Source organism: Acomys russatus, chromosome 2 (assembly GCF_903995435.1).
Source record: "Acomys russatus chromosome 2, mAcoRus1.1, whole genome shotgun sequence".
In the NCBI taxonomy this organism is placed as follows: domain Eukaryota; kingdom Metazoa; phylum Chordata; class Mammalia; order Rodentia; family Muridae; genus Acomys; species Acomys russatus.
Window position 1 is genome coordinate 70460432 of NC_067138.1, and position 15841 is coordinate 70476272.

At 50.2% G+C, this 15841-nt stretch overlaps 1 protein-coding gene across 1 annotated transcript; it reads right to left on the bottom strand.

Annotated features, from left to right (window-relative positions):
- Window positions 1–572: 572 nt before the first annotated feature.
- Window positions 573–12551, bottom strand: Alad (aminolevulinate dehydratase). The gene is made up of 12 exons (XM_051162912.1): window positions 12402–12551; window positions 6280–6468; window positions 5377–5427; window positions 4754–4850; window positions 3697–3832; window positions 3509–3592; window positions 3326–3414; window positions 2740–2795; window positions 2563–2650; window positions 2382–2468; window positions 1964–2093; window positions 573–1119 (listed from the first exon to the last, which is right to left on the bottom strand). Exons 2-12 carry the CDS (start codon window positions 6390–6392, stop codon window positions 1058–1060), a joined length of 993 nt encoding a protein of 330 aa, XP_051018869.1. The 5' UTR covers window positions 6393–6468; window positions 12402–12551; the 3' UTR covers window positions 573–1057.
- Between the last annotated feature and the right edge of the window lie 3290 nt (window positions 12552–15841).

Consider the following 15841-nt stretch of genomic DNA (forward strand, 5'->3'; position numbering starts at 1 on the left):
TAGTCCAGTGGCAGAGAGCTGGCCTAGACGGTGAGGCCAGGGGTTTAGTACTTATTGGAGAATACCAAACAACCCAAAATATTTAAGATGGCTGCCCCTCAGATGCAAAAAAACAAAAACAATAACAATAACAAACCAACAAAAACCTTTGAGTCCCTGTCAGGTGGAGGAACTAGCCATTCCAACCTCCAGACTGTTAGCACCTTCCTCCTGACTGCTCTACAGCCCTGCCAGGCTCCTCCTGACAAAGGGGTCCCTGACTGAGCTCCTGGTCCTCTCTGTCCCTTTGAGGTCTCAAAGTCAGGGGCCGCTTCTCCATCTTTCCTTCTAAGCACGTAGCACTTCAACTGTTTCAATACGTCCCATCTGACTCCCCTTTCTCTGTATAAATTCTTTTTTTTTTTTCCCCTCCCCCAGAGAGGGGGAGCCTGTGCAGCCTTGGCTGTCCTGGACTCGCTTTGTAGAGCAGGCTGGCCTCGAACTCACAGCGATCTGCCTGCCTCTGCCTCCCGAGTGCTGGGATTAAAGGCGTGTGCAACTCCCCCCACCCCCCGCCCGGCCTCTCTGTATAAATTCTATAGAGACAAGCTGTTGCATGTGCTGCTGTGTCCAGACCGCCCTGGACAGAGGCTCTCAGAACTGTCTTGTGCATAGACTTTTTGATGCTGGCATCTCCTGCAGTCAGGAATTCCTGCTGCTTCTGGGCTTCGATCCTCATTAATGAATAAGTCTTCTTTGGGACTCAAGATCCAACTGTTCTCCTCTTCTCCCAAAGCCCTAAGCCTGTGTTGTGCTTAGGGCTCTTGGCTCCCACCAAGCTGAGGGCACACCTCAGAAGAGCGGGGAGGTGGGTCTCTGGGCTGGGCCTGGGAGGATGCAGCTGCGAGTGGGAGTTTAGTTAGTATGCTGGCAGAAACCAGCCAGGGCGCTGCACCCTGCCAGCGACACGAGCAGGAAGAGGGCACAGGGCACAGTTCTAACAGCAGCATTTACTTGGTTTTCACTTCTCCAAGGCCCAGGGAGCTTTGTCAAGATTAAGTCCTACACAACTTTCCCATTACTTTTCCTTCAGCCACTTCAACAGCTGGGGTGCAAAGTAGGTGATGATGATGTCGGCACCTGCATGGGAAACAGAAACAGGAGGAAACATGACATCAACTACTGCCACAGTTGGAAGATGACTGTCAGCCAGGGAGAGACCACCAAGGAGAGGCATAGTCTGGGTGTCACAGCCTATGACAGAGCCTGGCCATAGCTAGCTCCAGTCATTCTCTTGTTCTGATGTGTGACATGCACAGAGGAAGAAGCAGGTAAGCAGCAAGCCTGAATGTCCTGCTGGTCTGGGGAGACCGAGGCGCAGGGCAGCACTAAGAGGACACTACAGACTCGACTTCTTAGTTGTGGTCCTTTTCTCCTTCTGCCATGTCACCTTAAAATCCAGCCAGCACTAACAACTTAGACCCCATCTCCTCACAAGTTTCAGTGATAAGCTACAGTGCCCAATTTGCTTGCTTCTATGGACTTTCAGGAATCTGCTGTTAAATCCCTGGCCCTGGGGCCTGAACCCACTCCAATGACCAGGATGGTTTGAGTGGATATTGAGTGATATTAACAAAACCTGCTCCTATCTATAGGCTAATAAGCATACACTGCATTATTAATTATATCAGGTACTCCTCAGGACAAATATGTAGCGGGTATCTTATCTCAGTTTTTGGACAGGGATGCTGAGATCAGAAGTGGCCTGCCCAACTTCTCACAACCAAAAAGCTATATTGGGGAGGTGGGGGGTGGAAAAGGTCCTGCTTTTGTCATTGCTGCACATTTGTCCTGCCCTTCTGCATACTCTTTTTTCTACCCGTGTCTGGCAAAGAATCCAGGCTTCTCCGACCTTTGCTTTCCTGCTTGGGCGGAGTGCCCACCAGTCCCTGTGGCACAGGGCACGAACCCCACCCCTGCTTACCGGCTCTGCGGAAGGCTGTCATGGCCTCCAGTACAGCAGTCCTGAGATCAAAGGCCCCGGCCTGGGCTCCGTGCCACAGCATGGCAAACTCTCCTGACACCTGGTATACTGCGAGGGGGAGCTCAGGGTGCTGCAGAGAATGGCACATGTGTTCAAGCGACAGTCCCTTCCTCCCTGCCCAGTCTGAATAGTCTGGGCCTCATTCTGAGTCACTGCTGCTGAGGGCCCAGCTCACTCAGAAACTGTCCAGCCAGAGCTGTCCAAAGGCTCCTGTGAGCCATGGCAGAAGAGACAAGCCAGTACCTAGGCAGGGATGGGGGAGGGGGGAGGTTCCTGTTCAGGGGCATACTGTTTCTGGCCCCTCCATTTAGGGTCTACCGTAGGGGACAGACTCTCCCACCCTCCACTCTGTGCTCACCTTGTCCTTCACCTCCCGCACCAAGTCCAGGTAGGGCAATCCCGGCTTCACCATGAGCACGTCAGCTCCTTCCTTAATGTCCCGGGCCTACGAATGAGGGTGAAGCGTGAAGCAGTGCCTGAGACAGGGACAGGTCAGCGCAGGTAGTGTGGGTATGGGACTTAGGTTCCCGATCGCTCACCACTGCACGGAGGGCAAGGCCACGGGCTCCAGGAGGCAGCTGGTAACAGCGGCGGTCTCCAAAAGCTGGGCTTGACTGGGCTGCATCCCTGCAAAAACAGTATGGCAGTGCTGGGGTGGGGGCAGCTTCAAGAGAACTGGGCCAGGAATTCAACAGACCACCGCTGGCGACACTCACCGGAAAGGCCCATAGAAACAGGAGGCAAACTTGGCACTATAGCTCATCACGGAGACCTATCGGGAAGACAGTGGGGGTTAGGCTAAGTCAGCCCTTCCCAAGTCCCAGGGGTGAAGTCAGGGAAAGGTCCTCAGGCAGGAAGTAAAGGGCTGATCATCCAGTCTCATCTCACACTAGGCCTGAATTTCTCAGAGGTTGAGATGGCTCCCCAAGGTCTCATTCAGCACTGCTCTCAATTATGAGATTCACTGTCTGGGTGGGTTCCTGTGTGGATGCAGGTGTGTGCGGATGCATGTGGAGCTCAAGTGAACAACGTCAGCATCATCTCTTAGGTACCATCCCTACCTTTGGTTTGAAATAGGTTACTTACCAAGGGTAGGCTAGCTGGCCAGCAAGCTCCACCTCACATCACTGGGATTATGAGCATATACCACCATGCCTGCTTTTTTACTTGGCTTGGGGGACCCAAACTCAGGTCCTCACACTTGGCAAACAAGTGCTTAACTGACTTGAGTTCTATTCCTAGGGCTGGCACAGGTCCTCTCCTCCCATCCATCCCTCCCACCCCTCAGCCCCCAGTCCATACCCTGTTGCCAAGTCCATGTTTTAGCAAGGCAGTCTTGATGGCCTCAACACGTCCATCCATCATGTCGGACGGAGCTACAACCTGACATCCTGAAGAATGAAGGGTTGCCTTCAGAATTCTGGATCTCTCCTGCCCATTATGCCACCCCCCACCCCCATCCTGGCTACTAAGGGGCTCACTCACCTGCCTTGGCATAAGCCAGTGCCACCTCTGCCAAGCGTTGTCGGCTTTCCTCGGCTAGGAAGGCTCCGTTCTCACTCAGGAGGCCTAGGGGACAAAATGGATGGATTTGGGAGTGCCCCTGGGGTTCTTGCCTGTGGCCCCCCTGGGGAAGAAAGCTGGGCTTGGAATGAGGTTTCACGGGAGCTCACCACAGTGACCATGGGAGGTATAGGGGCACAAGCAGACATCACAGGCCACTAGAAGGGTAGGGAAGGTCTTCCTCAGTAGACGGACAGCCTCAATAGTGGGGGAGTCCTCCGAGTCGGCTGCAGAGCCTTGTTCATCCTAGAGGCAGGGGAAGGACAGGGTGTTATATCTACTACAGATGCTTTTTAAGAAGGCATGGCGGTCACCACTGAAGACCACCGCCTTGCTCTCTCCTTTCATCCCATTGCAGACTCTGGATGAAGATGCACTGGACTGGCCCCATTTGCAGAGGACAACAGAAGCCTGGTGGTGGTGGTGGCGGGGGGCTCGACTCACCCAGTTAGGATATCACAGTCCTACTTATGAACTTCCTGACCTCAAGTCAAGGCAGAACAAACCCCCAAACAGCAACCCAACTATGGTCCCCAAAGCCTGCACAGGGCAGAGCAAGGACACAATTAAGTGTGGGGGTCTCTCTGTGTAGCCTTGGCTGTCCAGGACTCGCTTTGTAGACCAGGCTGGTCTTGAACTCACAGTGATCTGCCTACCTCTGCCTCCCTAGTGCTGGGATTATAGGCCTGTGCCATCTTGCCTGGCTTCTTCCTTCCTTCTTAATGTGTATACGTGTGTTCGTATGTGTGTGTGTGTGTGCACGCGCACACGAAGACCACAGGTCAAAACTCAGTGTATTCCTCAATCATTCCCCACTTTATTGCTTTGGAGGGCCTCCCTGTGTAGCTCAGGCTGGCCCAGAACTAGCTATACAGACCATACTGGCTTTGAACTCAAGAGAGATATCCCTGCCCTGATCCCCCGCGACCCCATGCTGGGGTTATGTTATGTACCACTATGCCACAGGTCCTCGCTGAACACAGAGCGCCCCAATTCAGGCAGACTGGCTGTTCAGCAAACCCCAGGGGTCCCTGGGTTTCTGCCTCGTCAGCACTGGATTACAGGCGTGCACCACTGCTTAGCTTTTCACCATGGGACTAGAGCAGCAAGCAATTGAGCCATCAGTTCAGTCCTCATCTTTCCTTCAGAACTCCTTCCATTTTTCACCTTGGGAACTCTGCTGGGGACGCCGAAGATCAAGACACAGCACAGGCCTGCTTCCACCAGCGGTCTCAGCATCTCTTCTAGCTGATTTACGCCATACCTGGGGGAGGCCAAGGATATGTGAAGCACTAAGCTAACAGGTCCCCCGCCAAGGCCTCTGCCCCTTCAAACAGTGCTTCTGTTAAAAGCCAAGCTGCAGGCTGGGGCTATAGGTCTGTGGTAACACGCCTGCTAGCGTGTGAGCAGTCCTCCGTGCAAAAGAGCCCAGCTGTGTAGGTGCCAGGAGGGTGCAAGACCCACAGCCCAGGGCCAAGTTGTTAACAAACGCCCCCACAGAGGTAGGCAAGCCTCGTCACAAACAGCAGAGCTATGGAGTTAGCCGTGGCTGACTCCTCCATGGCTTTTACTCAAGCTCCGCTCTTGCCTGCAGCAGCCTCTGCCATAATGTCCCCATGATGGGATGATTGTCACTTTATGAGGTTGCCTCCCATACTGGCTAACAGCTTAGTTAACCACGGCACCTTTCCCGATCTGCTACCTGCTGGGGGTGTGCTTCTGTCTCCTGGCACTTTCCCCCATGAGATCTTTCCTTCTACCACGCCCCTGCCACCCACCATGCCTCCTACCTGGCCACTCCCGGGAGGCTGGCGATAGGCTGGACATCATCAGGAACATCCCTGCAAGAGCGGGGGAGGGCCACGGATTGGTGTCTGTGGCAGGGCCAGTGGTGAGAGTGACTGGGAAGGATGGATGGGAAACTGGGAAGGGACGTGGGAGTAGAGATGGAGGGAGTGGGTAGGATCCCATGTCTGGCTCCCCTGCCCGGCCAGGGCCAGTGCGACACCAAGAGCAAGTGTACTACTAATAGAACCGCAGTCACAGGAAGGACTTGGACTCTGAAGTCAGACGGTCCTTGTGTCCCAGCCCAGGTACATTCTGACTAAGTGACCTTGGCCAAGAATGTAGTATTTCCGTCAGCCTCGGGCCTTTCATCAGGATCCTACGTAGATGGATTTCTTCACCCAATGAATATTTACTGAACACGTCAAGAACAGTGAAGCTAAACTGGTACCAATCCTTGCCCTTGGGAGCTGAGACACTTGAGGGCTTCTATTTCTTCTGAATGAGACACTGTATGCAGGTGCTTAGCATAGTACCCGGTGCACAGTAAGCACTCCAGAAATAGCTTCTGTGGTTGCTACCAATTACAACTGCACGATTGCCTTTAGCGAACACTTCTTAGGCAGACGCAGCGCTTGACCCAGCTACTTCCTCCTCTAGTTTTAACCACCAAAGCTCAGAATGCCAAGAGTAGTGTTGACCTTACAAACAGGGTGGTTGAGTTCCTCTCAGGTTCCAAAGACTACCATCCTTAACCTCATAGGCCACTTGCAAAACCTTTCTTCTTTTCAGCCGACAGCCCCACTTTACGGCTCCCCCCCCCCCCCCCAATTCCAACGCCTGTTCCAGTCACATATACCCTCCAACCCTAGGCTGACCTAAGGATTGGCATGTTTCAGGGGACTCACGTGACAAAGATGGGATAGATGAGGTTGGAGGCGCTGATGGTGGAGGCAGCGGTCTGCCAGGACCGAAGCAGTGGGTGGAAGTAGCCACTGTGCAGAACAGACTGGTGATGCATGGTGTGGGCCAGTGGAGCACAGGGCAGTCTGCTTGATGGAATCTGGTCTCCTGGGGTGTCTGCCGCAGGCTCAGCTCTGTAGGGGCATCAGGAAACATCAGACATGGCTCTGGTGCCCAGGGTCACATCTGGAAGACAGCTCTTCCAGGCTCCCGTCTCCTTTCTCTCCAGCCTTGGCTACTCATGGTGTGGTCTTACCAACTGCTACCGCTCCAGGGCAAGGGAAAGCAGAGATAAAGATAACTGTAGAAGCTTCAGAGCAGTTTCAATCTAATGATAGCATTTGGCCTGTAGTTCACAGGGCTGCCAGTTTAAAACAAAAAACAAAAAACAAAAAACGGTTTTCTAGTAACTTTAAATTGCATCTTAGCAGCCGGGAGTGGTGGTGCATGCCTTTAATCCCAGTACTAGGGATGCAGAGGCAGGCGGATCTGTAAGTTCAAGGCCAGCCTGGTCTACAAAGCGAGTCCAGGAGAGAAACCCTGTCTCAAAAAACCAAAACCCAAAAAAGTATCTTAGCAAAGAACCAGAAGATTAGGAACAAAAGAGAAACAACCAATTCTTCTTTTACTTTGAGAAACACTGTTCGCTGCAACATTCGTTTATTCCATGAAAAACGTCCATGATTTAGATGTTACAATTTTTTTTTATGGTGCTGGGAATAAATTGCACATGTCAGGCAAACACTCAACATTGAGTTCCAGCTCCAATCTTGGTCTTGTTTTGGTTTTGAGACAGGATATCACTGTGTAATTCAGGCTGGCCTCAAACTTGCTTGGCAAGAATTTTAGATAAGCAGAAAGGAAAATGCCCCAGAATTCTGCTTCTAGTACCTGCTAATACCTTGGTATGTGGGCTGTGACTGTAGGCACAATGGGTACCAAGAAAATCAAGTACCGCATGCATGACTGACAGAGGGACGCATACATGTACCTCCCCCCCTACAGTGGCCTCTAAAGAGCTTTTTTTGTTTGTTTGTTTCGTTTGAGAGAGGGTTTCTCTGTGTTATCCTGGCTGTCCTGGACTCACTTTGTACACCAGGCTGGCCTCGAACTTACAGCGATCCATCTGCCTCTGCCTTCCCAAGATTAAAGGCATGCGCCACCACGCCCGGTTCTAAAGAGCCTTCCATGCTGACCAATTAGTGCCACACACCATACTTTCTCCCCCCTCCCCTACTTTGTTGGTTTTGAGACAGGGCTGGTCCTGCACTTCCTATGTAGCTAAGGATGACCATGGCTCCTGATCTTTTTGCACCTACTTCCCAAGGGCTGGGATTCTGTAATACTGAGACTGGAGCTCCAGGCTTTTGTGCATGCTAGGCAAACACTTGTTTTGTGCTGGCACGTTGTCCCCTTTCCCTACACAGCCCTCCATCAGGTAAGCATGCCACCAACGTCTCCCTCTTCCTACTGTGGCTTTCCTCCTTGCCCACTTCCCAATCCCTCTTATATAACAGTTCTTTGTGGCCCTGGCTTAGCTGGAGCTAGGTGACAGAGCTTCTGCTGGGCAGGGGCTGTGGTGAATTCCTCTCTGCCTTCCACACCAGCTTTTCCCACACATAGACTCTAACATAGAACAAGTATCTCATCACACTGACCACAAGGCAGTAACTGAATGCCAAGGAAGTGACAGAAGACTGAAGGAAGTCTGGGTACCACACTGTTTCAGGAGTACCCACAGCGTACCAGCCATGGCAGCACTGGTAAGTGGACTGCCGAAACCTGGCAGGCCAGGCCTACATAATCCACGGGCCCAGAGAGGAGGGCAGAGGAGCTTGCAGAAGACAGGGCCTGGGCTCTGCTCTGTAGGATGTCTGAATCTGGCAGGGGTGGAGAGACAGTGTTCCCTCAAGAAAAGTTGAATGAGGCACTCAGGAGGCAGAGACAGAGGCAGGCGAACTCTTGTTGAGTTTGAGGCCAGCCTAGTCTACAAAGTGAGTCCAGGGCAGGCAACGCTGTTAACATAGAAAAACTCCGTCTTGAAAAACAAAAAAGAAAGAAAGAAAGTGAATGAGGGTTACGGTGACTGTCCTGAAGGATGTTTCGGGGCCATGTGGGAGGGGTGGAGGGGATGTGACAGGGAGAGATCTGGGCAGCAAATAAGGCACTGCCTGGCTAGAGCCTGGCTTTAAGAGAACTCTGTAGCTGAGGAGAGCAGACAGGAAGCCTAGGAGCAGAGGTGCAGAGGAGCAGTGGGAGGCCCTGAGGCGGAGAAGGAAGGGCCATCTGGAGGAAGCCAAGAGGCTGTCTCTTAGAGCAGATGCTCAGGCCCAGGGGGCAGCAGAGACAGGGATGGGGGGGGGGGGCAGGAAGAGGGTGGTGGGGACAGCAGAGTTGGACAGCCAGCTCCATTTTAGACATTTCCTTTTGGATACCTTTTAGCTACTAAGCAGCCAAACAGGAAAAAAAAAGCCACAGTGGAGGCTGGAAGGCTTGAATTTCTGCTCCTCGAACAAAGGGGATGTCAAAGACCAGAAGGGGCAAGTACTTACCCAAAGTCCTACAGCAAATTAAAAGTGAAAACAAGCCCAGAACCCTGGATCTTCCAGTGTGCCTGGTTGTGCGGCTGCTGTTACTCAGTCCCCTTCAGCTTCCCCCCGATCCAGCTTAGGGGCCCATCTTATCCCAGCTCCCTTCTTGCCAGGGTTGAGGTTATCAGAAGCCACACGAGGACCAAGCCTACCACCACACCTCTGGGTGGGCCAGCCTCATCACAGCACACACAGGGAGGCCAGGCCTCCTTGGACAGGTTTCAACTCCCTAAACAACTCACTCAGCACACATGAGGGTTTATCGATGCACTTTGTGCACAGTTTGGCTCTCACATCTGACAGAAGCTAGCCCAGGGATGTAAGGTTATCTGCCCATAGCTGGCTAGTGATAACGCCAGAATTTGAATTTGTTCTGGACTCTACTTGGTCTCCCTGTACCTAGGCTGTTTTTGATATACTGAGTCTACCAGGTGCAGGGCACTGGAGGTAGCAAGCACTTTATCTCATTTAATTGCAAACATGGATGTAACTTTCAGCAATTAGGAAATCGTGGCTGGGGAAGGGATGGAGCTTGCTCAATGCTATTCTGGATTGGAGTCAGATTTTGAAACCAGGTGCATATTTGGCGTCATCTGCCCAAGATCCATTGCTGTAGCAGGACTGGCTTCTGTAATCCACACCTGCATTCCCTGGCTTTCGCTCATCTCCTTTTAAGAGCTTAAGGGAGCAACTGATAGGCCATCTGCCTAAAAGTGAAACTTGGGAAGGCCACTTTGGAGCTGCAGGAGGTAGGAATTCTGCTTCAAGGTTGTTGGGAGAGGCAGGTGGGGAAGAGTGGAGAGAGGTGTGAGGGCGCACTCTGGCACTTCCTGTTTTCTTTTCTTCTTTGGTTTTTTAAGACAGGGTTTGTCTGTGTAGCCCTGGCTGTCCTAGAACTCTCTTTGTAGACCAGGCTGTCTTCGAACTCACAGAGATCTGCCTGCCTCTGCCTCTGCCTCCCAAGTGCTGGGATTAAAGGTGTGCGCCACCACGCCTGGCTCTGTTTTCTTCTTGAGGGACTCAACTCCTAGACCTCGTGTTCCATCACTGAGCCACAAACACCCCAGCCAGAACAGCTGAACTTTTGACTTAGGGTTTTGTGCTCTCCCCCCTCTTTTTAACTTTTAAAGACTTATTTTTATGGCTGGGCATATTTTGCTTACATGAATGCATACGCATCACATGTGTGCAGTGCCAGAGTCCAAAGAGGTTGCATGATCCCCTGGAACTAGAGTTAACTTATGGTTGCTGAGGCAGCTGAATGCAGGTCCTCTGTGAGAGCAAAAAGTGTTCTTTATCACTGACATAGATCCTGCCTGGACCTGGGCTTTTTATTTTGGTCATCAGACAAAACAGAGAGATGTCAGTGAAAAACAAAACAAAACAAAACAAAACAAAAAAACCAAAACAAACAAACAAACAAACAAAGATTCAATCCTTCACATTTTGATAGAAAGGAAGGGATGGGAGGCCGCAGGACGTGAGCTCACACAGTGAGTGGGACAGAGTCGGACTAACCATGGATCCTGACTTCCACTTCGGCAGCCTGTTCTACACGGTCTATTATAGCAGGTGTTTTTAAATGAATGTCCAGAGTGGAAAGGCACCCGGAGTTGCTTCTGTTTATGAGAACCAATTCTAGATCAGGGTTCTGCTTGGAGAGAAGTCTAGAGATGAGCAGGACACATCTCCCAAATTAAGGGGCTTTGCAGAACTTGGGCTCAAATACACGTCTCATACACAAGGCCAATACCTAGGGGCCCAGCCCACCCTCTCCCCCACTTTAAAACAGGTTCTCTGCTAGCAAGCTGCACCAGGTGGTGCAGAGAGAACTGTTTCTGGGTCATGCAACTCCAGAGTCGATTCTATAACTTTGGGCAAGGCCCTTCAGATCTCTATTTTTTTTTTTTTTAAATCTAAAATGTGCTGATATTATCAAGCCTGTAAGCCGTAGAGAAGATCAGATAACGATGAGGCGTGTCTTACACTTTGGGTAGTGTAATGCTCAGCTGGATGAGTAGACAGTGCTGTGTGACCCCACACCACACCCAAGGAACGGCATTTATTCCACCTTGTGTCTGAGGTGAGAGGTGACAGAGGCCCTCCAGCAGCATGCGCTAGACAAGGCAAAGGACCACTGAAGAGAGTCAAGGTAGTTCAGAGAGAGAGAGAGGGAGGGAGAAAGAGAGAGAGAAAGAGAGACAGAGAGACAGACAGACAGACATTGCAGGATAGAGTTTCTGAAAGACTGTAAAGGTCTCCCCTTCTTTATGAGGCAACACCCTCCAACCTGGGAGTGAGACTGCCACCAGGAGCGGCTGAGAAAGAGCTTCAGGGCCTGGGCTCCCCAGGTTGTACCCCCCCCCCCCCCCGGGAGCATTCCAGAGGCTGTGATCTTGGCACAGATCCTAGTGAGCTGGTGCCAGCTCTGGCAGGCTCTGCACTGGCTGGGGATGAGACAAGTCAGCAGGGCCAGCTAGGTAGAAGGTCCAAAGCTGGGGAGTCTGAGGCCCCCAAAAGGCCCAGGAAAGGCAGCTGTGAGGCAGTTCTAAAAAAAGGGATTGCCCCGTGGCCCATTCGCATTTCCCAAATGCTGTCACCTGCCACAGAGCTAGAAAAAAAAAAAAAGGGATTAAAGAAAGAACCGGAGCTTGTCTGGTGTGCTGGTCTTAATCTCCTCTGCCTGGGTTTAGCCATTTCATGCTAGGAGTTACCTTTCTACAGACTGCAAAGAAAAAAAATCTGGCCGAGAGCTTCTACATCGAACAACGGTCAAACTGAGCTAGAAGGGCGGGTCTGGCTAGGGAATCATACAGCAGGTCAGCTGTAAATCTGGTCTAAAATTCGAAGAGTCCAGCAGCCCTCAGTTCTCACCATGACCTTTGACACTAGAAAGACAGAGTTCATGCATTATATTCCCAGCAGAGATGGGCCAACAGAGAGCTCCAGATGAGCTTAGGGGAGGGAAGAGGTTTAACCTAGACCTGGCCACTGCTGGTCGCAGCGTGGTTAAGTGTGCGGCTTTGGGATCTAAAGAGCATGGGGCAAACTCTTGTTTCCAGCTCCGTGACCTCTTGTCTTCTCAAGTGGTAAACTGGGGTTGGGCTGACCTAAACGGGCTTTTGTAGTGACTGAATGAGTAGAGGCAGTCGACACCTAGCACAAGCGCCTTTCATTGTTTGCCCCCCAGTTCTCGGTCTTGCCAGACATCTCGCGCTCGGCAGAAACCGAGACTATCCCTGGGACCCCCGAGAAAGGGGGGTGGGTGGAACCCAGCTTTGAGTCCCCAAGCCTGGACGTAGCAAGACCCTTGTAGCGGCAAGATTCCAGATCGCTCTAAAAGGTTACACCGGGACCGCGTCTCCGTTGCAGCGTCAGAGCTACGGGAGCACAGCGTCATCCGAGATGCACCTCTCCTTGTCGTGGGGGGTCCTCCCAACCTGCCACTTCCCAGAGGCCGGCACCCGCTCACCTACCAGGGACGAAGCTCGCCGCCGCTCCGAGCCGCTGCTCCCTTGACACTGAGCTCTCCCGCTCTCAAAGAGCAAGCCCACGTGGGGGCGGGGCGGCTCACCCGGAAGCGGCTCTCCCACCGCCCGCCCCTACGGGAATGCAGCCTACGCTCCAGGGGGACAGTTCTTGGATCCCAGGTCCCGCCCAAGCTTGGCGGGCTGGAATCTTGGCCAATCCGGAGTTTCCTGGGAGCCCGAGAGCCGGCCCATCACCCCCACCCAGCTCCAGCCTCACTTGAGGTGGGAAGGCCCGAGGCGGTACACGTGGGCAGTCCGGAGCCTCTGGGAGGGGCCCTGGCTTGCCATCCCAAACTCGTCCCAGAGTTCACTTGACGGTCTTTTCTCAGCCTCGAGCAAAAACTGGCTGTGTTGCTCATTGGTGAAAGAACAATTGGGTGTCAAGGACAGTAAAACACCACGGTAAAGCCTGACAACACAGGGGATAAATCCATTTTGGCAGACTGAGCGCTTTAAAGTTTAGTTCCGCAGCAGACTGCCCATTTCAGACAAATTTATTCCAGCATAATTAATTGTCCAGCCCCTAATCTGTCATGGGTTGAGAGATGTAAAACACGTAGACATAAAAAAACGAAATAAATAAATAACGAACGAAAGAAAGAAAACTAATTATCCAAGTGTGATAGGGGTATCAGGGTTATCTACAATGGGTACAGTAAAATCTGACCAAAGGGAGTGAACTTGGTAGTATTCGCCTTTAATCCCAGCACTAGGAGGCTGAGACAGGTAAGTTTGAGGCTAACTTGGTCTACAAAGTGAGTTCCAGGACAGCCAGTGCTACTACACAGTGATACGTTGTCTTACCAAACAAAAAACAACACAATTAATTAAAAAAAAAAAAAAAAAAAGTCTGACCAAAGGTCTGTGTAGGGTCAGAGCTTGAGGTAGAAAGAGGTTTATAGGACTTCAACAAAGACCGGTGGTGGGTGGTAAGGGCTGGAGTGGAGGGCGGTATAACTGTTTCCTGAGGAGGAGGTGATGAAATTATTTTGAAAGTAGAAGTGGATAGTTGTATAATACTGTAAATGTCCGAAGTGCCACCACATCTTTACTTTAAAATGGTTATGATCTGTGAATCTCACTTTGGTTTTTAAAAATTCGCTAGACAATTTGGACTTAAGTTGTAATGTGAGAAGTCAGGTTAGGGTATATGAGAACTGTAGTCCTTATAATTTTTTATGTAAATCTAAAATCATACCAGCCATTTACAAAGTTTACTAAAACAAAACCAGACAACCAAAAGGCACTGGATCATGATCTCAGTAATTATAAATTAGCTCCAAGACCCTAAGGTTAAAAAAAAAGGGGGGGGGTGGGGTTATACGGGAGACTAGGACACAAAAATATTTTTTAAAATGTTTATTTTTATGTGTGTAGATATTTTGCCTGCATGTATGGTTATGCACCACTTTCCTGGAGTGACAGGAGGTCAGAAAAGGTCCTAAGATCCTCTCAAAGTAGCTACAGAAGTTATTAGCTGCTAGCATGGGTGCTGGGAACCAAACCCAGGTCCTCTGGAGGAGCAATCACTGCTCTTAACTGCTGAGCCATCTCTTCAGACCCTCAAAGTAGTTTTGGATGGATTAGAACAAGAACTCTTCCACTGCCCTTCTCCAGGCTCGGTTTTTTGTTTTGTTTTGTTTTTAAATGAAGTACTCTGGCTAAAAAGATGAAAAACTTATCTTTGTCTACTGGAAAACCTTCAAAATCCAGATGCCAGTGGGGCGTGGTGGTACAAGCCTTTAATCCCCGCACTTGGGAGGCAGAGGCAGGCAGATCAATGTGTGTTCGAGGCCAGCCTAGTCTACAAAGTGAGTCCAGGACAGCCAAGGCTACACAGAGACCCTGTCTTGAAAAACAAACAAAACAAAAATAAAATCCAGATGCCATTATGGGATGATGTAGGTGTGATTGGGGGGAAATGATAATCTCAAAGATTCATTCCAGATGTTGAATTCTTTACTTTTAAATCCAAATCTCCATTTTCAGAAAAAGTTTCTCTTAGAAAATTAAAGTTTAGGGAAGGGATTGGGTACAAAAGTAACTTTTATTCACCTGATTTAACTGTCATCTTAGAGACTTAGTGCCTCTGTCTGCTAACCTAGGCCTAGTCTTGGAAGCTTCTGGCCCCTGTACAATCTAATCTAGTCCAAGAATGATTTCAACATCTGAAATTTACTGCTGAATAAACACACCCTTTTTAGCCATTTCTGAACTCTGGCTAGCTGCTTCAACTCAGCTATTCTGGCTCAAACTAAGTGAACCAATTCAATCTGATTTCTCTCTCGGCCTCTGACTAAATAGCTGTGCTTGGCCTCATGCTAATTTTGTCAGTATGTTCTAATCTTCTGTCTTCACCTGTGTCTATTATGTTCTTCAACCTGTATCTGTCCTGGTAAAATTGCCTCTGAACTCTACAAACTGAACTCCACAAACCCAACTCCACTGCACTGCCTCTCAACTCAGTGACTCAAACTACACAAACAGAACTGACCAGAACTCAAAGATCTCTATGCCTGTCTCCCAAGTGCTGGGATGAAAGGCATGTACTGCCACATCTGGACCTAAGCTTTCTTTTCCTGAAACTTATTGTATACCAGACTGGCCTTGAGCCCAGAGATCTGCTTGCCTCAGTCTCATGGTATTAAAGTCTTGTCTGGACCACACAGACCTAGATCTTTGGATGTGCTATCTTGCCAGAGCAGCCATGTACTGAATTAACATTCCTCTACAATTGGGCAGGATGAACTAGAGACACATGGAAGAGTGTGGTTGTTGTTTGGACATGCCAGGCAAGTGCTGTGTCTGATCCCTTTCTATTCTTGATGGGCACATGAACAACCTTACGGTAGTTGGATAGTAGATGAGCCCTTCTTACACAGGCCTTGAATTTAACTATGGATTTGATCTCATAGCAAGTAAAGCTAGATTCTAGGGAGATCTACTTGGTAAGCAGTATACATGTGAAATTGAGCTTAAAGGAAGTCCCAGGATTCCAAATTGGACTTAATGGCTAGGTGCTCATGGGAATTAAGAAAGGATGTTTCGTTGGGCATGGTGGCACATGCCTTTAATCCCAGCACTTGGGAGGCAGAGACAGGTGGATTGCTTGAGTTTGAGGCCAGCCTGGTCTACAAAGCGAGTCCTGGACAGCCAAGGCTACACAGAGAAACCCTGTCTTGAAAAACAAAAAACAAAGAAAAAAGATGTTTCTGCCATGAAGGAAAAAGCCGGTAAACCAAACAACTACTGGGGTTTTGTGAAATCTGATTTATAAATTTGACTCATGACTTAAAAACTATGTATATTGGAGAATTAATATACAGCTATGGTTAAGCGCTAATAGAGGTAACAGCAATACTGCTTGATAGGAGTTAAAAATTAAT